Below are 26,566 nucleotides of genomic sequence, written 5' to 3'. Positions count from 1 at the left end.
AAGGGTAAAAAGCATTTGTGATGCAAGGTTAATGGCGAGGCTCAAATTAAACCCAGTGCGACTGGAATCAGGAGGAAAGACGAGGATTTAAATCCACCGGAACAGGAAGAACAACACAGAGCTGTTTTACACAACAGGATTATTTGACTTGTTTTTCCAAAGGGAACTCATTGGATCCGACCATTACTCTTCCCATGCACTTGTTGATGTCGTCATTAAGCAAACGAGATTGGACTGAAAAGACAAGTGGTAAAATAAGTGTGCTTATGTTTGAGCCAGGATTTTCTAGTGGCGGTTCAAGCGGTTATTTGTTTGTACTTTTCTGGAGGGTCGCTGCTTCAACAAACGAGGACAGGAGACGCTGTGAAAACGCACAAACTGTGATTTGTGTGAATGGGTGAATGTGGCTTGTAATTGTATTCGCCAGGTCTGTGTCAAATGTTTTAATCTGTGTTTTGCTTGAGGACAACTTGAATCTGAATCAGACCAATTTACTACAGCTCACATTTAGTGAGCATGACTACATTACTGTGATACTTTTCCATTATTGTACTCATTACATTACACAGAGGATTTATCTTATTCTACAATATTAGCTTATATTATATTATTATATGACTGTGATACAGTTGTCTGGTTGTGCCAATAATGACAAACTGCTAACAATTAAAGCTGATATCAGATATCATCCAAACTGAACTACAAACCCCTGCTACGCTAACATTAGCTGTTGGTCATTGCTCAACTGTTATCTAGCTAATGCCAGCTAACACCACCAGTTTGTGATGCATAGTTACTAGGTAACAGCCAAAAGTTAATTTGAACTTGCAAAATAAATGTTGACAAATCTCAGAAAATCAAAAAATGTGAAGGCTGCAAACAGTATGGATCCTGCTGTTGGTGGATAAAGTGCCATTTGTGTTGTTTACCATCCGTGACCATGATTGGAATCGGTGAATAATGTTGCTGTAACCTACCTTTCTGGTTTCTGTTAGCTTTGGTTTGGCTGCATCCTCTTCACTGAGCTTGAAGGATTTTTCCACACTCACTTCCTTGTTGGGCTGCGAGAGAAAGAGTTTTATTTAGTCTTTAATTTACATCAGTATTTTCATGTGATTTTGAGTTTACAGCTTCCTGACTGACTGACTTACCTGTCGTACAGATAGAGACAAAAAACATGTGATAATCATCTGCCATAGAAGTGCCAATCCACAGTGACATTAATCTTGCACAATTGCTTGGGTGAGTGCAGCCGACTGATATTTTGACAAGTCACTGCTCTGAAAGGTGATTTGAAAAGAGCCGAGCAGGCTGTCATTAAGTGGGCGTTTACCACCTCTCTTATGGTCAGGAAGTGGCTGTCAAAGTACAAATTGCGGATCCGTGTTCCACTAAAATGTGCAGCTGGTGAATGGTTTTTACCATCACCAGCATGCGTGAATGAAGGGAGGTGACAGGTTTCAGAAAACTGAGAGCTGAGGGTCGGCAGAGACAAAAGGAAATCCATGGAGATGCACATAAATTTGAGAAAAGAAAAATTACAGATCTGATGTATAAAAGGTAAAAAAAAAAAAAAAACCCTGGTGCATGCTGGGTATCAAACCTAAACGCTATTTTTGGTCACTGCACAAATGTGTGTCTAGCATCAAGTATTTAAAAACTGTCACAAACATGAAACTGGCACTAAATGTCTGAAGAAAAATGTATTGCCAACATATTCTTTGAGTAGATTTATTACAGAGCTGTGATCTGCGTGTGTGCGAGTACGCTGAAACCTCACCGAATGTCCTCCAAACTGGGCGGGCAGCCTCCTGCCAGGCATCTTTGGTCTGTTCGCAGTGGGGTGAGACAGCTTCTCCGAGGTAGACGACAACTCATCAAAACTCATCAGATCTGCTGAGGGTGCACGAGAGAGGTGGAGACGGAGAAAGAGATAAGGAGGGAAGATAAGATGATATTATTATTTCTAGTGGATCATTTCAGCCATGACTAAGGGAACAAACCACAGCTGAACTAACACGTCTAATTTCATTTCATTCAGTCTGAATGTAATCTAAGTGCTGGCTAACAGCTTGGGCACAGGTTTACTTCCTGCCAGCGATTGATAACAGCGAGCATAAAAATGACTTATTTAATACACTCATATGTTCAAGGGTGAAATGGTCCATCAAGCAGATAAAAGCTGTACTCAACACAGTGTAATTAGGACATATTTTAGGAAGTCAATACAAAAAAACAACAACATGAAAACAAATTGTAAGTTAAGTTAAAGACTCTTGAGCGTAATCACTTTGGACTTTATGGATTTTAATGGTGTAAGCACAAACAAAAAGCTCAGCTATAACATGTTCTGAAATTTTGAGTATGCACTTCCTTAGGCAGCATTTAGCCTCTTTGATGTATTAGCCAACAGGCTAAAGCTAGCACTATAAATAGATTGCATTTCCTCTACCCGTTTTACCTCTTTAGGAAACAGAAAAGTTAAACAATGTAAAGGATCTTCGACCTTATTAGGCTGTGTGTGTACTGAGCACGAGATTCCTATTTGGTTCTGTAGTGCCTCTTAGCTCTGATCTGATCATGGTCCCTTAGAAGTGGTGATACTCATGTTTTTAAATCTCATACTTGGTTTGGCTTTAATAAGTATAAACCTTGAACACATACTGTCAATGACATGAATGTGTTGCTAGTTTCCTTTATGGTACACTAGAGCTCTAAAGGAGAGGGATTTTATTTTACTTGCTGCAGCGTCAGTGGTAGTTTAACAGCAATCGAAAAACAAGACTAGACCTAGCACGTGGCTCACTCTCCGTTTAGACACTCAGATTTGTTCACTTATTAATCCAAGGTGTCAAAACGCCGTTCTGGATCGTTCTGGTCCTGTCTAAACCCTGCTGGCAACTCTCTCGCATGGAAAGTAGCTAACCTTTGTCCAAAAAGTTACTAGATTTTTCGCTGAAAAAAAGTCTCTAAATCTAGCGACAAATGCGTTAAGTTAGCTATAAACTGTTCTTGATTCATTTTGAAAGAACGACGGCCAATGGGGAAACTCCAGCTCAGTCACGTGGCATTCGGCTGAACAATGGCGGAGCTATGATCACTCAGTCAGCCATGGACATTTGGGCTATGGTCCAGCCAAAAAGAGCAAAGTAGGAGCAACTGTAATCCATTAGTGAATGAAAACAGAATATCTGCTACAAAGAGAAACAGGAAACGGCATCAAGAGAAATGTAAATGTTAGTAAAACTGGAGAGTGTGTACTGCTATAAATAGACAATGAGGAATACACTCCTGGTTCCTTCTGCGGTGAAGGGGAAATAAAAGGCTATGCAGTTAACTGCTTATGTGTGGTACCTTGAAGTAAACACACAGCTTGTTTACGAGGGTGTCGGTATGAGGAATGAAGAATAAAAAAGGAAAGAATGAGTCATTCCCACTTTCATTATGTAACGCTGAAAAACTGTCTCAGCTGCTGTGTGACAGCACTTTGCACCTACCCACTGGTAACCTGCGACGGTTGGATGGCAGCGCTTGTGACTGGAGGAAAGATTGAATTTTCATGTTCCACGGTGAGGTGTGTGAGACTGGCTTGTGGTGAGCGATGAATAGCTTTAGCAGCTCTTTACCACCTTTACAAGGCATCTGCCATGAACACAAAACTCCCTAAGGTTGGATCTATTAAACCCATATCAGATGTCTTTCCTCTGTGACCTTTCTGCCTCCCTCTCCGCTCCACCCCGTGCCTCCATTTATCATGAAACTCTCCTCTTCTTCTCTCAAAACATCAACCTCCAAACTATTAATCTTTTCAATGATGTCAGTTCATGCCCCTTTCCACAGTTTCTTTATCACCTCCTGTCTTTTTTGATTTCTCTCAGACGTACACTGCGCTACTTTCGTTATGGGAAGCGATGTCAATTGAAGCTGCATATCTTCCTCTGGGCTTTCAAAGTTTTTATTGGAGGCACATTTGCATATTGATGCACAGATCAACTTTTCCAAACTCAACTGAAAGTTAAAGTATTATAAGTATAAAGTAAAAACTGAAAGCTGAACACTGTTAATTGACAGTTTTTTTAAAGGTTATTGTGAGGGAAAAGTTCATGAGGAATATTTCACTCACTGTTACCATTTATTATTTATTCTTCTACTCTAAACTGCAGCTAATTCAGCCTCAGGGCTTGATGGACTCATACTTTTAAAGTATTCACGTTTGTCTGAAACTAACTATAAAACGGCAGAAATACATTTTTTAATTTCTTCTTTACATTAAATGTGCAAAACCTTCCTTTTAGTTTCACTATTTGTGTTTTAATTATAGATAAATTATAAAAGATTTTTAATAGATTTTCTCTAATGGCAACTTGTAAGTAATAAACTCTCTTAAATGAATACATCAATGAAAATACAATCCGATCCATGTCTCTTCAACATGCAGAGAGACTAATCAATTCTCCATTGAGAACCGGATTCTTGATTACCACTGAAATCAATATCAGTCAATAACTTGCAATTAAGCTGATTGGTCCAGATGAAGGTCACTGTCTGACCAAGGAGGAAAACACAGAGAAATAGTGTCATTTACTGACCAGAATCAGTGGTTAAATGAAAACAGATGTTGGTATATTTTTCTGAAGTGAGGGACGAAAAGAAAAAACTTGTGCTGTTAATAACATTCTTTGTTACAAACGTTAGTGGCGGGAAAAGCCACTTTTATCCACAACTATGTCCAGATGTATGTCCTTTAAAATGAAACAGCCTGTGGACAGAGTTACTTTCTTATGTCGATCAGAGTTGCCTGAAGGTTTTATTGTGATTTAATACCAAAATTCGATTTTTGACATTCGTGAATTGATCCAGACTTGAATCGAAGAAGATAAGACTCATTCTTTTCAGTGTCTGCGAGCCGTCACTCACAGAGGTTGTTCACTGTTACAGGAAACGTCATTTGGGGAACTCGTTCGTCGGCAGCTTGTGGCCAAAAGACAAGAAACTGAAAAGCTGTTCCAGTGGTCAAGGTAAGAAGAAAACTAATTCTATACCTGAATGCAGCTCATTCTTGATAAAAAATTATGACAATAAAGATGTAGAGCAAAAAGAAACTCCTCCATTATCCAGGGTTTAGACTGTAGTTTGAAATCGTTTGCGCTGTACGTACCCATATCAGAGGACTTCTCCCCCCAGTCTCCAGACAGTGTTTTGGGTTTGTTGGGCAATAATGGCTCAAAGTCGGACTTTGGTCGTGTGGAAGGCACCTCTCCATTGTGCCTGCAGTTAAAAGAAAAGATAAACGATCAAAACATTTACCAAATCCACAAGAAACCACGTGAAATGAGTGAACTCTCTTTACAGGATACTATTTCCTGTCTTTGTTATAGAAGACTGTTTGGACAGAAAAGGACAGGTGTTGTTTAAAACATCAGTAGTGCTTTAATAGATGAACAAACACGCTGCATGGATGGAGAGGTGATAGACTGAGAGACACAGAGTCTTACACGGGGACTTACTTGAGGTTTGGCGAGGGAGCGAGAGGCTTGTCGGGCCTCTTTGGTGGTATGCTTCCCTGTCTGCCTTTCCCTGGAGGGGGGATCGGCTTCTTGGGTGGGACCACTGGCGCTGCAGGCTTGGATGGTTTGTGATCTGGCGTGGGCTTGTCAACTGAAACAGAGGGAGAAGAGTTGGGAGAAGAGTTGAGAGGAGGGTTGGAAAGGAGAAGGTGGTCAAAATGATGGGAAAACAGTGAATGACGTGAGAGAGGAGACGTGGCAGAGAGAGGAGGAAGAAGCACAAGAGAGAGAGACTATATCCTCAACAAGAAATATAACAGTTAAACTGACGAGACTAAATTTCACCTTCCTGCTGAAGGTGACTGAAGTAAATAATTTTTAGTCTGAGTCACAGAAAGTCTTTGTTTTGTTTTTGTGCTGAGCTGAAATGAACACAGCTGAACTTTTAGTCAATAATCAGCCGTTACCTCATTTAACCGACAATGACATTTTGTTCTGAATGGAAACAACGAGTATGTGGGCGATGATGAACCATTAGAAACTTTCACAATATCCTCAAATCATGAAGCGCTGCAGCGGCACAAGAGAAATACACGAGCTGACTGTTCAAAAACATCTGGGGCTGCACAAAAATGACAACAATGAACCTCTCAAATCGTCCATCATCCAGGTTTGCCCACAGTCTGAACACTGCGTAGACGTTCAGCTTTGCTTCACGTATGAATCGCGAGCATGTGATTTAAATGTCTAATGAAGCTTCTGGTCGACTGAGGAGGTGAAAAACAGTCAGAGGAAAACATCAAATCTGTGCGGAGCGATTAGGAGACTAACGAGTGCGTCACAGGAAAAGGTTTTAGACCATTATAAGGGAAGATTGCTGATTATTGCATTTTAGTAATTGTCAATTAGTGGCTCTCTTTGAGGTTAGAAGAAGAAAAGCCAACAGGCTGCTTAATTAACTCAATTTAAAAATGAGATTATTTTATAGGGTTACTTTTCTTTAACTGGTTATAAGTGTTTTTTACATATTTAAAAGAAGTCAGATACAGTTTACTCAGCAAGTGTTACACAATATTTTTCTAATGTAATTTTCAGCTGGTGCAGTAATTGGCTGTTTTTTCCACAACACAGCTGAAGTGTGAAGTCTTCACCGCCTGTTTAACTGCTGGTCCCTTCTCACTGAACTTAAGTAAGACTTGTGGGACTGCGAGACCTCACGTCCCCGAGGACCTGCTAGGAAACAAGTGGAGGAGAGAGAAGAGGAAGCGGAGGCCGGTGTAACGAACGAGACTGCAGAGGCAGAGGGGATGAAAAAGCAACAGACATAAACAAAGGAAGAAAGAGGACAGAGACGTCGAACGCGTTGGAGCCAGCGGACTGGCGATAATAACAGCAATTACTGAAGTGAAGCCTTGCATGCAAAAAAATAAAAAATTAATAAAAAAATGAAGGAGCAGAAGTGCGAGCCACATGCATTTGCACTTTGTGACTAACACTTGAGTGTGTCAGAAAAGGTTAGAGCAGATATGTGAAAGACCAATCTGAGGGTGCCAACATCGAACCCTGCGGGCGCCGCGGTGAGGGGGAGGGTTTCTGGTTTATTTCGTGTATGAGAGAAAAAAACAGATACTCAAGTGTGCAAAAGTGACAGAGCTGCAGAAATGACTGTTCCGTCGCTAGGTGACCTGGAGGAGGTGATGCTGATCCCCCTGCCCCCTCACTGTAAGATGTTATATTTCAGCGCTGTCACTGTTTGTAGTTGGCTTGGAATCTGTCTGCTATTTTTATATTTATACTAAAACAAAAACTAAAAAACTCCTATAATGTGTCAGAAATAAAAAGATATCGTACAGTAACGAGACAAGCATGTTTAGATTGACTGATACTTTATCAACCCGATGAACTCTCACTTGTTTTCAATGAGAAAGTTGAAGTTAAAGTTTAAAGTCTAAACTAAGTTTAATGTCGCTCTCAGTCAAATCAGATACTTGTATGATGTTTATGCTCTTGATGCTGCGTGTGTGTTTTGCATGTGAATTAGCATGAACTCGTTTAATATGTGGAGATAAACTCTTCTCAAATGACTCTAAGTGACAATCGCCTGCGCTGCCAGTTTAACATGACATTAAAGAATAGTGAAATTTATAAATAAAGATTCACACGCTACACTGACACTGAGCTTTAATAGCTGCTGGGCTGAAACACATGTTAGTGGATATTTAACTGCTCTGAATGATGGATGCACCTAGAAAATTCAAATAATGATACGATACTGTGACGTACAGAGGGGTCAAAGGTCTGACACCACTTCGCCGTTCATTTGTGGGAAACTGGTCTCATACATTTAGTCGATAAAATGACAAAATAACTGAACTGTGAAGAGAAAACTGAGAAAACATCCTCAGTGCACTTGCTTTGTTACGCCTTTGTTATTATTATATTATTATACACATTGTTTTCATATTCATCATGTAATTATCTTTTCTCCAGGAACACTAAATGTTCACAAGTTGTGACATAATTATAACTATTACTGTTCTATTATTGATCAGTTTTCATTTCGATTAACAAAGCTCATTATCGCCAAACTGAACTCTAAACAGACAATTCAATACTGTGAGGTGCAAAAGATACAACACTGACTCAGCAGTTTAGGTAATTTCTTGCACATGCAAGCGTGCACATGCGCGCACACACACACACACACACACACACACACAGCTCATTTCCTGTGTGTGGCTCAGTAACATAGAAACTGTACTGAGACCACATCGTCTTATAACCATGAACGACTTGACAAAGCTTCAACATGTGATGTGGTTACAAGGAAAACAGACTGAACTCAGGTATGAATGTTTCCTGCAATCACAGAGCAGCCACTAGTCACCACTAACTGTTAAAGATTCATTTTCCTCCCCGTTTCTTTTTTCTCGTAGTTTTAGAGCAATTAAGAAATATACAAAAATATTAAAATTACAAAAGTATACAAAAATGATGAGTAAAATGTCCCCAAAATATAATTTAATTGAGTAAATAACCTAAAGTTATCAGTAAAATATCCGAAAATAATTAGCAAAATATGCTTAAAAAAAAAAAAAAAGGCCTGGTTTGAGAAAGTGAAGAAAGCTGAAGACTGAGAACTCTGAACGTCTCTTGTTGAGGAGAGTCAGGCATGAGTGACAACGAATTCTTAAAACTACAAGCACAACAACCAAAGCGGAAGCAGAAGTTAGATGGAGCAAAAAAAACAAAAAAACAACAACAAAAAAAAACAAAAGAAGAAACACTGATAAGGAACCACTATGACAGTTTTGGTGGAAATAAAACTCTCAGAATTGTGCTGGTCAGTACGGTCACTCATCAGCATCAGAAAAGGACTGTCAGTCTTTTCTCAACTTGTCTGTAACTGGATCCCAAACAGGAAACAAACGTTCCACTTGTATTTACAGTTTAAGGGCTTCACGAGGAAAGGGAGGGAAGGATTTCTGATTTCTTTCCTTGCTCTGAGACAGTTTTCTTTTTCTTTCCCTGATAGCTTTCCAGCTTATCCTACACTTTGGACTGCAGGCTGAGTTTACTCTAACACCAGAGATACTGAGCAATCTGCAAGAAAAATGCATGACTGTCAAAGCAGAGTAATATATCTAAAACGTAATGTATTTAATCCAAACAAAGTTTCAGCTCTCGAGGAGTTTTCATGCTGCACGTTCAAACATTTTAATGTGTGGTTTCTGCTCTTCAAACTAACATTTCTGCAAACAGCCCACAACGCACAGAAATGTAATTCTCAGAACAGTCACGCATGAGCCAATGGCAGTAAAGAGGAAGAGGGCAACTGCAACAGCTTCTTGAGTAAGAGACTATACTGTCTTAATCTGACTGTCAGCTCTGCTCCTCACTCCAGAAAAAACCTGGAGGGGCGGCAGTGTGAGCTTCCACAGAAGAAAAGTTCCACTTCTGCTTAATGTGTGAAATGGAGGAAAACCTGTTACAGTAAGGAAATGAGAGGATGAGAGGAGACTGGGAGGATGAAAAGGGAAATCGGCTAAATGAAAGTTAAGGAGAGGAGAGTGCGACTGTACCTCTGTCCTCTGTCCTGATGGGATGGGGTTTCCTGTCGGCACTGGGAACCTCCGGTTTGGGACCTGAGAAACGAAACATGGTCCAGAGAACAGTCACCTCTGTCAGTCTCACTCGACGGACTCAAGACTCAACAGACGACAAGAGGGAACACACACTTTCACAAGAACAATTACAAGAAAAAAAAAAAAAAGAAAAAAACTACCTCACCTCTCTGACACTCACACACACACGTGCACACACACACACACACATGCATGCATACGCACACAGCGCCCTCTATCAGATATTGAGAGACAGACATATTACAAATATATTGATCCACTTTCATCTTCATCACTGTTTGTGTATATTTGTGTTAATTCATTTGTAGTGTTGTTGCTTTGAGACGTACAGTATGTTTAAGAATCTCAACACAGGCAGGAAGTTGTGCACATATTCACTGATGTATGTCTCAGAAGCAGATGCAGGCAGACACACACACACAGACACACACACACACACACACACACACACACACACACCACAACGGGTGCAAATTCTGTGTTACTTCCTGTGCAGACAGGAGAAGAAGAGTGCATTCTGCAAACTGTAGATCTTGGTGCTGATACCAAGCACTACGACTTTTACCCAAACGCTGAACCTCCACTAAATGTGAAGACGATGATGCCTTTGACTTGGTTAGAGGAGTTTCCTTGGAAATTCCTCACCAGTATCAGGTTGAATCACAACTCAAAGGAGATAATTAATAATAATAAATCTAGAGTATTTAATCTCTGCTGTATGATTGTGAAAAATCCATTAAACTAAATTCTGTGTGGTTGTTAAAAAGGTCTTAACAATGTTTAAATTTAACTTGGTGAAACCTGCAGAAACCTCTAATTAGCGTGACTTGGCTGTGATATTTAAAAAGGAAAATGTCACACTCCTTGCATGGAGCAAACATCAGATATTCACGTTTCCTTTAATAGTTTTTTTTTTTTTTTTAATTCCCAATCATGTTAAAAGGCCGTTCAGGATCTGGAGGGATCATCACTCCACCTTACACAATAAGCTTGTCCGACCCATTTTAAATTGACATTACTACACTGAGCCAGAGACATGCAACCAAGCATGTGAATGAGATAATATGTGTTTTATGGGACTTTTCTCTGTGTAACAGAAATGCATTCTACTACTCAGATCTCAGTCTTAAGTCTTATCTTTAATTACATACATTAGTCTTACTGTGTTCTGCTGAATATAAAGCAGAAGCATTCAAAATGAAGTGTGTTTTTGTCGGAGAGTGTTTGACTGCAGGATCCGTTGCCCTTCCCTCTTCACACTCTTTACTCCTGCGCTGATAGCGTTTAATGAGGTGAGGGTGTAAGGTGTTCTTTACCTATGCTTTTTGATGGTGGAGGTGGCTTCTTTGGTTTCTGAGAAGCGAAGAAAGAGAGAAGAAAAATAGGTCAGAGTTACATCAAAGTGGATGATGACTCATTAACGTACACTGGCATCTATTATCTCAATTACATAAACCTCAACCTGATGGGAAGGAGAAGACGGACAACAAATTAGGTTTGGTCTCAATGAGAAAATCTAATAACATCCACGATTAAATACGAGAACGCAAACCTTTTATGGCAAGGGAAGAAAACAAAGTAAGGAATTTTATATATATAGAGGAGACGCCACAATTAATTAATAATATAAAGAGCCAATCATGTTGTCCAAATCATGTGTGTACATCTTTTAGCTTTTTGTATCATTTTAAAATCACACTTACTTTGGTTACGCTTCAGTTTAATAATCCAATGAACACCAATCAGAATTTTGCTAATGTAACATTATTGATCATAAATATTGTACATCATACTAGAAAAACACACTTCCACTGCTTTTCAATTTGACAAAATGGTTGTCAGTTGAATCTGATTTGTGCCAATTCAATACTAAAAATGTATGTTTTTTTTTTGTTTTTTTTTTAAATCAATTGTAAAGTGATTTCAGCTGTAACACTGCATGGAAACAGAAACTGACAGTCTGCACTTTAAGCACAGATTCTAACTTGAAGAAAGTTCAGTTTCTTCCAGTAAATGAGCTGCTTTTGCTTTGTGGTCTAACACATTTGTGTTTGTGTAACCAATGACAGAATAACGTCTCTGTTCATCTCTGTGGGTCACGTACAGCCGAACACCTTCTTGGCCCAAAACATTCAGGGCGCTGAGGTCTCGAATAAATAAATATAGAAATAAAAAATAAAAAAATCGTATCCAAGCTGAAACATCTTTTTCTCATGACTGATCTCACTGAGGACTGTCAGCTCCCAGTCCTTGGCTCATCTCCTTATCAAAACTTGGTTTCCAGGGTAACAGCTACAGGTGCATTCATAATCTGTTCAGGCTCCATCACTTTTTCACATTTTGGTATGTTGCAATCCTTCAAATTCATGTTTCTCTCATCAATCTACACTCAGTAACCCACAATGACGAAGCAAAAACAGACGTTTGCAGCATCAGCTTCTCTTTGTAGCTGTAACAGCAGGAGAGCTGCGAACATCCTCTCCACATAGTTTCAACCAAAACTGAACATGTAATGCTTCACAAAGCTAATATCTATTGTAAGGGTGTTGCATTAAACACTACAGTTTAAAAATTTTTTCTTCCTATAACATTCACGTAGACTGTGCGACTGCCTGCTTTTTTTTTTCTATTTAATGAATGTACATTATCATCTTCATCAATATCCATTAGAGTGAAATGGAGTCAGCTGAATAATCAGGGATGGTGCACTGACTACTGACAGCCATTAAGTTAGCAAGTCATTTACAATCCAATCCTGTTGTATAACCCCTGTGGGTGTTACACTTTTTTTTTCCAATTAAATGTCATCCTGCCAGAGGGTTTTATTTCACACCTTTATAAACAAACACTTTTGATTATTTCTTTTTTATCAGGAGGATGTGTTGTGTACAGAGCGTTCGTTCTCACTGAATGAGATCAGTGTGAAGTGTGACAGCTTGAATAAATGAATTCTGATAAGCATTAAATAAGATTAAATTGAGGGTCTCACAACTAATGAATGAAGATAACCTCACGGTATCCTTGAGGTTTCATGTCACTGTATTCAACTGTGTGTGCAGCCTACAGAGTCTGAACAAACCAAACATGGAAAATCATCTCATGCAAGAATATGGAAACTGATGTCATCTCTGCATTGGATGTTATGAAGTAAGAAAGAACAGACGGAGGGAAGGCCAAGGTTTGTTTGATTCTCTTTTCTGTTTACGAACATTTGACGAGTGTTTATCAATCTGCCTCTCAAATGGGTTTCATCGGCTTCAGATTTTTGCGCACTTTATTGTGTTTCAGATTCAACTGTATATGGATAAACATTCTGTCCATCAAACTACACTCGACAACCCATAAAGACAAAGTGAAAACCTATTTTTTGAATATCTTGCAAATGTATTAAACATCAACGATGTAAAACTCAGACCAGAACTATTTCTAAAGCTCCGAGTGTTCGCAGTAATTTTGAATTTGAAGAAGTTTGGAACCAGGACTCTTCCTTCTTCAGACCTGAGTAACCAGGCAAAGGTCTCCACTCTGTCTGGCTGGGTTTAATCCGTGTGCTCAGAGTTATTTCTCCTGCACAACACAGTTCAGACTCTGCAGCTCACCTAAAAAAAAAGAACACATTTCTATGTTCCAGAAGGAGCTGTGTGAGATCTGATAAACTGCTTCAGGTGTTGTCACCTGAGTCGGCGTTGGTTGTTCCTGAAGACTAAAAGTTTGAAACTGTAAAGTGAAAAGTTTGGAGAAAATCCAGGGTGGATTTTCATCAGTGTTAACTTTGTCAAGGAAAACTATGATGAAAAATATTCATTGATGATCTTTGTTCACGACCAAAATGAGACACAATGTCTCACATATTTCATCAATAATTAAAAAGTGGAAAAATTAACTAATTGTGGTTTTAATTCAAAGTCTTACTCAACAACCTGCGTTCCTCTGCAGAGTCACACACCGCAGCTCTGGACTTACAAAACCGTTGATGTAGTTGCTTGACCTTTAATATGAAGCGTTTTAACTTCGGTCTGTTTCAGTCAGTAACTCGATGTGATGTCCATTTATGGAGTAGATTTCTTGTGCAATCCACTGAGAGTTAAGCAGCAACAAAACAGCTGGAAAAACTATAAAAACGTGCAGAAAGCATGTGAACATCCATGAAAAGGTAAGTTACCGGAGCTTTACTGTAACTTAAAGTGCTGTGGACGTGGATGTAACGTTTGAGTTACTTTCAGTCGGCTATCTTTTCGTGTTGCCATCGGAGGGAATGATGAATATAAATCATCCTCTATGTCTTTAGATTTCCTCGGACAAAAATCCAATGACTAAAATTTGACTATAACAAATAAATATTTGTCTAAACTAGTTCCCAAACTAAAACCAGTGAGTCTGATCTGTTGCTATGGCAGAGGACGGGACTCCCTAAGGTATTTATCCACTGTCTGTCAAAGTGTGTGATCAAAATGTGTTACACGGCAGCAGGAGAACAAACATCTTCTTTCATCAAGGGCACAGCTCGCTTACCTCCTCCGACTCCTGCTTAGGTGATGATTTCACTGACCCTCTCGACATTGGAGTCTGAAAGATGAACACAGGGAATATAATCAAGCACGTAATCTGTACAATACCTCCAAATCACTTCCTTTAAGGACACCTCGGAGGGCTTTAATGTCCCTCACAGGAGCATGAAAGAGAGTGGGGATGAGAAATCAGTTAAGACTAAACAGAATTGACACAGTCAGCTCGAGCACTTTTAAACGCGACCTGGAGGCCGTCTTCAATGATCGTTATAGATGCCTGGGAGACACTTCTTAACGATAAGCTCCTTTAACATAAAAGGTATCTGGCTGATTATCAAGAGGCCGTAGCACCAATGTGGAAAAAGCCTTCATGAGAAATCAAGCAGGATTTCTCGCATTGTAGATGTGAGAGCTGAGATAAAACCAGCATTTTTTGTGGATTAATCTCTCATCTCCTACTGTAAAATATATTATTTGTTTTAGTTCCTCTTTTTAGTTAAGTAATATTTATCTCCGTTAAGATGTTCCAGTTCACCTCCACTTTAACTTTTGCCAGACATTTAATCACAATACAGAGTGTTTGAGCTTTTTAACTGATAAAAGTGAAAAAAAAACAAGATTTTCATCATTAAAAGAATAAAAAATGTATTTAAATATGAATCTTTTATACGTGTGTATGTGTGTGTGTGACTGGTTTTTATCTCTTACCATGAGTCAAATACACCAAACAACATCTTTAAGACTTCTACATTAAACTGCAATTGATTCATTTTTAAAAACAAGTAATTATGTGGGAATAAATACATTTATACACTTTCCAGCAACACGCAATGGTGATCATTAAATTGTTTTGAATTGTTGACCAACACTTCAAAACCCAAAGACAGTCATAAAACAAAGAAAACCAACAAGTCCTAGAGATTGGAACCGCAGTTCTACTGCTGTAATGTTTGGTATTTTTTGCTTGAGAAAAAAAGCAATGACTCAGTTTTCACAATAAATGCCAATATGTTCATTTTATTCCTTCTATGATCTCACCTCTTTCTCTGCCTCAGGAACCATGACCACAAAGTTGTCAGGAAAGACGCCTTCTGCGCCACCGACCTCCCCTCGCCACCAGCCAGGCTCTCCTGTGTCCTGTGAGACAAGCAATAGAAGAAGAAAAAAAGAGTGAATGGTGGCTGTCTGATAATCTTATTATCTCTCTTTTATCTCCTTGTTGTCTCTTTATTTTGCACCTTTTAAAGTCAAAGCCAATAAAAGCTCCACTGTAAAAACAAACACTTTAGCGCTACTGGTCATTTTACATGCATTTCTGTACAGTCGCCACTAGATGGTGGTAGCTTTACAGAAAACCTCTGGCCAGTGAAACTGAATGAATTGAGGTTATGTGTCACAATTCTCCTGCCATCAAATATCAGAGTCAGCATACTCAAGAGTCATTCTTAAAGAGCTGAGCCAGTCTCTGGATGTTTGAGTTAGCTGGTTGCCTTGTAATGGATTGTTGTAAGACTCTACAACAGGATTAAATCAGTCAACTGAGACAGCTAAAGCTAAAGGGGCCCCTTCAAAAACCTGGAGGTGTGACAGAAAGATCATAGCTACTAACTATGCACATTCAAGTCAGATAACAAAACTGAAATGATGAAGAGTAGAACAAAGCCCTCTCCTGCTACTCGGCAATCACACCATTGTTTGTAAATCAACAAGTGTGAAAGTGTGAAAGAAGGAAATGAAGACATGCGAGGTGATTAGTGAGTGACAGGTTACTGCCGTCTTCTTGGAACACGTCTGACTCTGTAGGGAAAAGGTTCCTCTCTCTCAGTCTGCACAAACAGCCATCACCTCGTCAGACACACACACACCGAGGGCCACACAGTAACTCGAAGACGAACGCCGGAAATCGGTCAAAAACTGTTGCAACACCGTGTGCATTTACTTTGAGCCAGTTTTGAAACTTCAACATATGTTTTGTTTTAGTGTAGTCACTTGTATGATCAGAGCAGGTATTTTTCTGTTAATTAAAAAAGTCTGTTCCGTTGATTTTCCAATGACACAAAATCTAACCTGCGACCTTTATCTAAGCTTTATCTGGCTGTCCACATCCAAGCTGACAGAGCTCGAGAGGATCTGTAGAGAAGGAGAAAATCCCCAAATCCAGATGTGCAAATCTTGTTTTGCGTAATACCCAAGAAGACTCGAGGCTGCACTCTCTGCCAAACCTCTCAGAACTTAGTTGAACAAGCTTCAAGTAAGTACTGATAAAGGTTCTGAGCACTTCTGTCAATGTGATATTTCCTCTTTTTATTTATTTATAAAAATTTCTAAAATTCTGTTTTTGCTTTGTCGTTATGGGGGTATTGAGTGTAGACTCGTGAGGGAAAAAATGAATTAAAAAATGTACATAAATGCTATTACTACATAGCCAACGTTAGCATTACAGCATCAAAATTCATTCCTTTACTCATCCAAAGCTGTCTCCAGCGGTGGAACTTTAACTCTTGTTTTACTTCTATATCCATCACTTCTTTTCTTCTTCTTAAGTTAGCATGCTAACCAGCTAACTCCAGCCCGTCCTGTCTCGTCGTTACACTGAGGAAGTTGCTAATAAGACTTCTTGTCTTGTAAACACAACAATGGCAGAGACTCTTGTTAAACGACCTTCAACACAACTACCACCCACAACAACCAATCTATCAGGTTAGTTCAGCTAGTAAAACTTCTCTGGTTTCACCATTTCAATGCATAAAGGACTGGAAGCTTACCTTGCTCAGGATGTGGATGATATCACCCTCCTTCAGGCTCAGCTCGTCCTCGTTCGTGGCCTCGAAAGCAAATGTGACCTTGCAGTACTCTTTAGCTGGGGAAAGCAGAATATTGGCATCTATTACTGTGGATACACAGATCACAGGGGGTTTACGTGCAAATGCACAAAGGGAAAACATCCGCATGCTACATGTAAGTATACAAAGCTATTATTCGACTATGCTAGCACAAGCACAAATGCGCATACACAAGCCAGATCTTGGTTTAGCTTAAAACTGGTGTATCTGAAAGTCAGTACATCCTGTCTGCCGAACACATAAACAACCCTGTGACAACTGTGACACAGGGTTTTCAGACAGTGGAGCTGTAACTAATGACAGATGTAAATAAGGCTAACAAAGCTAGCACAACAACTTCAAGCACGTAAACAGGACAAGCAGAGAAAACAGTTTTTCTCTCACAGTCATGACCTGATGACGTTAAATACACTTTCCACATGTCAAACCATCCTTTTCAGCACTTTTATAGTCTTTTACCTTTGGATTTGCTGTCTGCGTCTGCTCTCTGCAAGTCTGTCGTGTTGGGATGGGCGGGCTTTGCAGCAGATGGTAATGATGGGACTGGCTAAAATGAAGCAAACCATACATATGGAAATGATTCATTGGATATGGGTGGATATATGGCCTCATGTAGAGGAGTCCTGTCAATGAGACGGCTTGCGTCAGAGCTGAATGAGTTGAATCATCTGATCGTGGCTCTGTGATTAAGTATAAATGAGTATAAATAATGCTGTTAATTGAAAGAAATATAACTGAAAGAGCAAGTAAAGAGTGAAACATAGAGAGGGCTTGGATCTTTTCTGCAGCAAATGATGATGAGCAAGTCACAAAAAAAAAAGAAAAAAAAAAGAGTTATATGGCAATTAAGAAGCTAAAAATGAAAAGGGATATGTTAGTTTTGAACTTAACTTCTTTAAAAGTACAAAACAGAACTTTTCTGTGTGATAGAAAATGATCAAAAACGTAAAAAAATAAATAATAAAATGATAATGTCAAAAGAAGGATGCTGCATGTCTTTGATATTTCTACTGCTGGGGTAAGTGGATTATGTGAGCTGGTCGAGGCCAAATGAAGACACCTGAGGTTGTGAAAGGGAGAGTGTGAGAGCATGCGACGTGGTGGCATGTGAGGAGTGGAGGAGAGTGAAGGAAGCCGTGTAAGTGGTGAACCAGAGTGTGAGGGCTGTTGGGAAGAGGAGAGAGAGAGATGGGAAGAAAGGGAAGTGTTTCAGATCAGAGCTAAACTGAGCCTGTGTTGTTATTTGTTGTTTGTCAGTGTGTTAAATCAGTGAACCACTGGGCTCCATTCTTTCATGTGTCTTGTTTGTTAATGGCAAAATGCAAGATTGAGCAGCTGATGACCCACACAGCATGATCTTCACTTCATTGTTTGCAAACTGAACGAAATGATCCACGACAGAAACAAGCTTCAATCTAAAATACTGTGTGAGGTGAGGGCAATATTTCCTCACTGAGTTTTTTTTTTTTTTTTTGTCAGGTACATTTGCTGATGGCGGGGGAAAACAAGTGTGTTCACAACAAACAGAAACTTCAAAAGAATCTGGGCCTGTTCCTTCAGTGTAAGCAGTAAACAACAGAGCTCTGACGCTAAATCTGTGTGAGGCTGAATCAGGAGATTTCCTCCAAAACAATAAAGAATGGAGATAAATGACACATGCCATGTAGATGTAGTAACGTGATGTTATTGAGACTGCGGAGGATGTTTACTTAAGACTTCTGCAAATACGTGTCAGGGGGGATATTTTTGGTAAAACTTATTATCGTCTTTGATTAGATTATATCTGTACAGAAATTAAACACAAACGTAAGAGGCCGTTTTTAATAAACGTATGATTGGCTGCTTCGTCACGCTGCACTGGACAGAAGCTGCTCTGAGTCACTACGTTAGAAACAAACAAACACACTCGTGCCAGACACCAAAGAGAGAAAGAGAAAGGAAAAGTGGTGTGAAAATTAACAGGCTGGTGCATCACTGCTTGTGTTGTGCTGAACAAAGATCTCCTGTAAAGTAACAATCATAATGCATCTTTTTAATTTGCTGTAAGATTTTTTTTAGTTGCATCACTTTGGTGTTTTTCATTGTTTGAACTAGTGCGACATCTCACCCTCTCACTCTCTCTCTCTCTCTCTCTCTCTCTCTCTATCTGCTGAAACTTCCCTCCGTCTGTGCAGCTGATTTTACACCTGCTGATCTCGGAGGTTAGATTTTAGACAGGAAAATAGGCTCAGCACCTGGCTGTGGACTAACCACTGAGTTTCCTTTCCCGCTTTAAAATACACATTGCATGGGCCACATCTTAAATTTCATACGAGGAAAACCTTGGTGTAGTCTGTAAGTAAATAAGCACATTTGCTATCAAATTGTTTAATAAATAAATAATAATATTTAATAAATATCCTCTCAAAAAATAGTAGTAAATACAGTAGATGTGCAATTTAAAACTACATGTTTCAAAAACTGTTTTAAGAGCAGTTTTAATATCCATGTTGAAACCCACTTTGGTGATCTGTTTTAAAAAAAAAAACAAAGTTTAAAAACCTTTAAGTGCTTCAGTTATTTTACTTTTCAATATAATTCAGCTGTTCTAAACCATTTATTTCTGAACAATATCTTCTAAATGTTTGATGCTCAGTATCTCCAAACTGATCGTTTTAATACTGGGGAATATACAACGTTTTGCAGTGTTATGTATTTGCAGTGATAATCATATATGTAAATATACAGAAAGGACATATCATGATGCTTTTTTCCACGTTCAACTTTCACATCATTTCTTGTCATCATGTACACTGTATATTCTGAGTTTGCTTCACACTTACTCTGTCCTTCTTCTCCTCCATGTCGGGGCTGGGCAGTCGGACCTTTAGCTTGACCGAACCTTCCCTGAAAATATCTCCGAAGCCGACGCCTCGGATCTTCTTGGGCTGAGCGATAACGCCGTTCCCTGAGGCAGGCTGAGGCGATGTGGGGGTGGTCACACTTTCCACTGCACTTGCATCTGGGGAGAAGATACAACAGTGAGTGAATGAATCCACGAGTATCACATTTTACTGCTTTCCCTCCCGCTGTAATACCGTGTAGCACAAGACAAATGATTTGTCTCGTAAAATACCAATTTTATTCCCCTTTCAGCCACCGGAGGGTGCAACACTTGTGTTTGTGTATAACCTAAGCTTTACAGTATTACGCAATTACATATATGAATGAAAAGATTAATTCATAAAAGCTCAGTAACTCAAGTCACCACATCTCTAATGTAGAACAGATGCAGGATGGGGGACTTGTATCATATTCCATTTAGCACTAATATTTATCAAATTAGCACGTTCAAACGCAGTCTCACACACACACGCACACGCACACACACACACACACAGAGCTGTTAAATGAGCTGCCGTACCTTCCAGTCATGTAACTAGCAGACAAACGATTTAGCAGATTAAAGCCTCAGCCAACCTTCTTGTTCAGACTTGTTTCAACTGGGCTGCATTCACACCTTAGCAGCTCCACCACTAAATTTAATTATACTGACGTGCACATTAATGTGTGATAATGCAGCAGCAGCAGCAGCAGCAGCAGCAGCAAAAACAACAACAACAGGGTGGTGAAAAACGCTCTGCATTAACAGTTTTTATATTTCAATATTTCAGCCAGAGAATAAATGTCTGAAAAATATATAAATATCTGTGGATGTAAACAGCTGTTGTCATTAACTATGTGAACGTCCTGCTATTGTTCTTGTACAGTGTTCCTGAACATCATGTTCATTTTAAATGTCACTGTACACGGACTTGACAGCCACATTAAAGTTTACTGAGCTGCAGCAAATGCACCTGCCTTGAGCTTTGTTTTGGCATCAAGTCTAAGCAAACATTAAATTCCAGCCTCACTAAGCTGCACCCTTCACACTTCATAAAGTCCTGCTTGTTTTTTTTTTATGTCTCTGTCTTTACCGGTCTCATCTGCTGCTGCGGCGTCATTGGACTCTCCGTCCTCTCCCATGGCGTCCAGCTCTTTGACGAAGTTGGAGGGGAACAGTCCCGACTTGCCGTTCACGGTGCCGCTCCACCAGCCCTCTTCAACCTGCACACAGACAAATAAATGGAGTAATGCAATAAATCTGATGGTGCTGGGGTCCTTTGCTTCCACTGGGCTCAACTTTAACAGGAAGCTGCTCTGGATAATGCACCTCACCCACTTTTTCTTATCTATCCACAATGCATAAAAGAAAAACAAAACAAACACGTTGAACAAGATCTGAAGCGGCGTCTCCAATATTCAATCCTGCAGTTAAGGAAGTAAAAAAAACAAACTGTGAGGAAATTCACCAGGATGTTTAAAATCAATCGATACAGAATAATCACAATGATCTGTTTTCCTTCTCAAGTCAAGCTCACCACACAAAATTGTTTTTTCTTTTTTTTTTTTTTACAGAAACATATTGGAGCTTCTTGTTTTACTCAAAGTGCTCTCTGCCGCTCGGATCTCTCACTTGTTCCAACTTGCCACGACCACTAATAACCAGTCATCAGTCAGTGTATCTTCAGTGGTTAAAAACATAACATAAATGTAGTATTTTACTGAAGTCTGGTGTGTTGTTTAGCTGAAACACTGGTCTAAAAAGACTAAAGCCAGTGTAGATGTCACAGGAAGAGAAGGGGCACTCAACGTGACCTGGTCAGATTTCTTGTGACATGTATGAATCAGTAAGTGATGATGTTAAAAGTACCTCTTCAGTGATTTCTATGATCTCTCCGATTTTCAGCTCCAGCTCATCTTCATTCTGTGGTTGATACTCAAACAGCACTTTGCACTGTCTCTTCTTGGGCTCTGTGAAAACAAAGGGAGTCGAAGAAACAGCAGTTAGTCAAAGCAACCTGCTGTGTGGTCTCACATGGGCCCGCGTGCCCGTCTGCGTTTTTTGTTTTTGCCAAATAAACCGTATGAGCACGTCTCTCTGGCCTCCTCCTCCTCCTCAATGTCAAAGGGGGTGGTGTGAGAACTTAGACAGGTGACATGTAAGCAAGGTTAAAATCCAGGAAGTAGGAGGGCAATAAAGAACCCCACCCCTCAAGGAACAGCCGGACTGTTCTGCAAGGTGATCCCGTGGCAGGCAGCAGACACACCCTGCTGAACAACTTTAAAACCAAAGAAGAAATGGTGTAAAGTCCAGTGACTGTGTAAAAAATTTAAAGTGAGTTTAGGTAATAAGAATACAAGACATTATGTTTAATGTGCATGGGGCCCAGTCTTGTGACGCACATTTCTGTACGAAGCAATAACAGACATGTTGTATGATCTTCAGGTTTAAACACTGGCCCTGGGTATGTTTCTTTGTTATAAGATTTCTTCCTGAGCCTCTTCCAAATGCTACTGTCCCTAAATCCAAATACAGAGAGGTGACAGCTGCTGCTTTAGGTTGATATTCTATCCTGCTTCTAAATGTAAAACACATCTTTCAGGAAGGTACACGACAGACTGACTAACTCCATTTTGAGCCACCATCCAATCAATGAATAAATCATCAGAAAATCCGAAAAGGCATCAGCAATCGTCTTTTCAATCATTCAATAGTTGGAGATCATTCAATAACTGGCACAAGCCTGGTCAGTTTTATTTTATCGCAGTATCATACTGTCGACAGGTTTGAGCGTTTGCATTAACGTGTGCGTTTGTCCCGTTTCACCTGTGTATCAGTTAAAAGTGGTCGCACAAAATTCATCACCATGATCAGATTTCAAACAGCGCTGTTTTGTTTACAGGTGAGTTTTTCCCTGAAGTCGATCTCTGATCTTTTTTCTGTCGGAACAGAAACACAGTAACAGCAGCTCAGGGGGAGACAACAGAGACAAAACTGCATTCATGATAGGATCTCTGAACAAGACTGGACACGGTGGAGGAATGCAACACACATACATGTGTATGTATACATACGAGAGTGACTCAGTGGAGGGCGTACCGCCGCCAAGCTTCGCTGTGGCCAAACATTACGTAATCCAGATTATTATCTGCATCTTGTACAAAGTCATACACCTCCATAAATGTTCATAAAAATCTGAACATTATTTCCTAAGAAACTGAAGAAAATGTAAAAAAAAAAAAAGTTTTACAATGTTACATCAAAGGGATAAAAAACTTCCTGGCTCCGCCCCTTTAACCAGATCTTTAATGGGATCTGCCCCATCACTCGTGCAAATCAGTTCAGTATTTTGTGCGCAATCCGGCCGACAAACCAACAAACAGACACAGGTGAAAACATGACCTCCTTGGTGAAGATAATAATATTGTTTTAACCTGCGAAACGCCACATGCTTGGGATTTGCAGCAGAAATGTAAAGACAGTTTAAGTCTTGTGAGGCCTTCGTGTTCCTGTCATTATCCGTTCAGCGAGTCTAACGTGGCCAGCTGCAGTAAGAAGTAGGGATGTCACAAGACTTCAGTACCAAGTCAATGCCAAAATGCTGAAATCATGACGGTACTTGTTTTTCTACAGTACCATAGGCACTGAATGTAGTGAAGATGTCAAAGTGCAGGAAATGAGAAGGCAGAGCACAGTAGCAGGTCCGCTGTGAAAAAGACAGCTCAGGCATTGATAGTGGTAGAATTTCAACAGTGTTGGTACATCCCGTGTACGAGGTATGACTTTATCCGAACACACACAAAACTGAAGCATCTTACTCTTTGCAGCTGCGGGCGGCTGAGGCTGGAAGCCGCCAGTCGGGATGCCGATGGTGCTCATCCTCTGAACCAGGTTGGCCACGTTCCCTGCGCTCTTCTCTCTCCTCGGAGGCTGAGAGGCCTCTTCTTTTGGCTCGTTCTTTGTTTCCTTGACCTCTTTGGATTCCTTCTTCACTTCCTAAAAAAAAAAAACACACATCACACACATTAGGTACTACTCATGTCCTGACCACTGACCATAAACAATATTTTCTAACCTCAACCTACAATCCTGAATTAAGTAGATGAGGATATACATACTGTGTCAGAAGATCGGCAAAATAAAACCCCAAAAACCCCTTTGTTCCCCTTCGGACTGCAGCCAAACACAGTGTGGTCACCAATCCTCTGGATGTGGTCAGAGAAACATTTTTCCCACAATGACAATAAACAAAACTCATCTCCAAACTACAAACAACAGCTACGCTTACACAAATGCACATCGGACAGGAGGCAGGCACCTGAGACACTGACAGTGTCATCAGAGAGGGATTATCAAGATGTTGTTCAGATGGAAAGGGGAAATGTGAACCACCGTGCATCGTTTTCACATTGCATAAGGGGAAGTGAACAGTGTGTGACGTGACGATCAGCGTTCTGGTGAGCTACAGAATCACAGAATAAATCGGAACTATGGCAACCAGCACCAGCGCTCAATGCAGCATTGTGCTAGTCACAGCCCACTCATGCTAAATCTAGCTGTTGCTAATGATCCCAATTACATCACAGTGAGGCTGTAAAACAGCTGCCACATTCTCCCAGCCTAGGAAACACCCTGACAACAGCGCAAAGTCCAAAACACACCTTCACTAGATACTAATCAGGATAATAAATGGCAAGTGTATAGATGTATGTGGATACGCCAACATAAACGTGCACATACAGACTGCCACATTCACACTTCATTTACACCTATGGGTCATTTAAGAGACTCCCATCAACCTAAACTGCATGTTTTCTTTGGAAGGACACTGATGCCTTCATCACTCAGCCCTCTCTGACTGTGTGCATGTGACATTACTGACACATTAGTCAATGACCAGGTGGCTATAAAAACTAATATGTAGGAATCCAAGTGTCTTACTTAACGTCACAATCAGTTTTATCAGGTAAATCCTAAAAGTCCAAACTAACTCTTTCTCCTGTTAAAGACCTTTTCACCTCAGTGCAGCTACTGACACGTGCATCATATATGCATCGATCCACCCTCCATTTTTATGGAGATAATTCCCAAATATGCCTTCCACTAAAACCAGGAGACCCAAACTGTATTTAGGCTCATAATGGGCTTATAGTAAATCTCTCAACAATGAAGGCACAGAAAAAAAAAAAACCTTTCTTTTTACTCCTGACTATGTGTGATGGTCTTTATCAACTTGGAAATCAGGGATGTCAAATAGGTGAAATGCATAATTTACCATCTTGATAAAGTCCATCTCTAATATTGCAATACATGATATGATCACGAGTTACATTCAGTTGTTCTTTTTTAATAAAACAAACTTATATTATTGTATTTTATGAGTCAAAAAACATGAAGCAATAGAAACAGTTGTGACCAGGTTTAAGAGGGTGGTGCATCCCTTGCTTTCTGCAGCTGAAAAGCATTTCAATGGTCTCCTCAAAACTCAGACGCTTAACCACACTTACCATACTGCATCTAAATTGTTCACAATAGATAAGATGTAAGTAACACCTGTTTTTGTATCTCTACATTGAATTTCCCAAGAAACATTACTGATTTATGACACTCAGCATATCCTGCAACCCCCAGGTCACTCCTGTTTGTCACTCAGTGTAAACCGAAGTCAAAAGGAGATCCCAGACGCAGAAACAGGGCAACAGAGTCAGTATATCATCTTTAAATCTCAAAACGAACCTGCTATATAAAGAAAATGCTCATGATTGTTGCTCAAGTAGACCAAAAGAGATTGGACTGGTGCTAAGTCGTTTCCAGATGTAGCAGTTAAATTAAATGTGTGAGAGAGACAGAGAGGGAGAGAGTGTGTAGCTGAACAATGATCCACTATCCACTTCCTGATTCACACACGCTGACTTTGCAATTTCACTAGAGAGGAAGTCCAGCTGTGTGTGTGTTGGTGTGTGTGTGTGTGTGTGTGTGTGTGTGTGTGTGTGTATGTGTGTGTGTGTGTGTGTGCGTAAAAATGAATCAGCTACAGAGACAGATTCATTAAAGTTCACAGCTCTGCTGCAGAAAACTGACAACTACGAAGAGAAAAGTATGGGAGGACGATGAATAAACACAAACGTGTTACTTTGCCATTCTCAGTTATCAGTGAGTTGTTCACCCACAATGCTGAAGAGTGTGAAGGGGTCTCTGCTGAGCGCTTAACAAGTGTGACCACACATCGCCCCACACACACACACACACACACACACACACACACAAACTGTTTTCCACTTACTGATGCCACACATCCAGGGTGTTAATTAGATCGCACATACACTGAGCACATCAAACACGGGCACCATCTCTTCTCCCAGCGTGGTAAGCTAACTCAAAAGCTTTCTCAGTTTCTTCTTGTGTTTGACAATCTTATGCTTGAAACTGTGAACTTTGCTAAGACAACAGCACAACTCACTTCTAAGAAGCACTCTGCTCTTTACTGTAGGAGGTGAAATTAATTAGCGTTGCATTAAAGCACATCCCAGCTAGTAGATGTGTTTTCTCTCAGCAGCACCGACTTCAATGCTCAGTTGGCAGTTTTACAGTTTCATAATCATCATGAGTGGATCTATCAGAGAACAGTGACCCCCCCGACAATGATTTCATCTAATGAAAATCCACTTCCATCACCAACAGGGGACATAAATAAAGGGGA

At 40.0% G+C, this 26,566-nt stretch overlaps 1 protein-coding gene across 3 annotated transcripts in view; it reads right to left on the bottom strand.

The window, feature by feature from the left end:
* cd2ap (CD2-associated protein) overlaps window positions 1-26,566 on the bottom strand; it is a 51,626-nt gene that overhangs the window by 10,352 nt on the left and 14,708 nt on the right. For 2 of the 3 annotated variants that reach the window (XM_023415026.2, XM_023415028.2), the window contains 14 exons: window positions 23,685-23,862; window positions 21,736-21,836; window positions 20,960-21,089; window positions 19,826-20,004; window positions 17,463-17,550; window positions 16,926-17,020; window positions 15,199-15,297; window positions 14,165-14,218; window positions 10,969-11,005; window positions 9,590-9,652; window positions 5,508-5,658; window positions 5,159-5,268; window positions 1,781-1,896; window positions 978-1,061 (listed from right to left, as the gene is read on the bottom strand). In XM_023415026.2, coding sequence (XP_023270794.1) covers window positions 978-1,061; window positions 1,781-1,896; window positions 5,159-5,268; window positions 5,508-5,658; window positions 9,590-9,652; window positions 10,969-11,005; window positions 14,165-14,218; window positions 15,199-15,297; window positions 16,926-17,020; window positions 17,463-17,550; window positions 19,826-20,004; window positions 20,960-21,089; window positions 21,736-21,836; window positions 23,685-23,862 — 1,485 coding nt within the window. The remainder of the gene's footprint in view (window positions 1-977; window positions 1,062-1,780; window positions 1,897-5,158; window positions 5,269-5,507; window positions 5,659-9,589; window positions 9,653-10,968; window positions 11,006-14,164; window positions 14,219-15,198; window positions 15,298-16,925; window positions 17,021-17,462; window positions 17,551-19,825; window positions 20,005-20,959; window positions 21,090-21,735; window positions 21,837-23,684; window positions 23,863-26,566) is intronic. The other variant, XM_023415027.2, reaches the window with a different exon arrangement.

This window comes from Seriola lalandi, unplaced genomic scaffold (assembly GCF_002814215.2).
Source record: "Seriola lalandi dorsalis isolate HSWRI2012SDOR001 ecotype SW California unplaced genomic scaffold, Sedor1 jcf7180002054544, whole genome shotgun sequence".
Lineage (NCBI taxonomy): Eukaryota > Metazoa > Chordata > Actinopteri > Carangiformes > Carangidae > Seriola > Seriola lalandi.
This window is presented reverse-complemented; position numbering and strand designations above follow the sequence as displayed.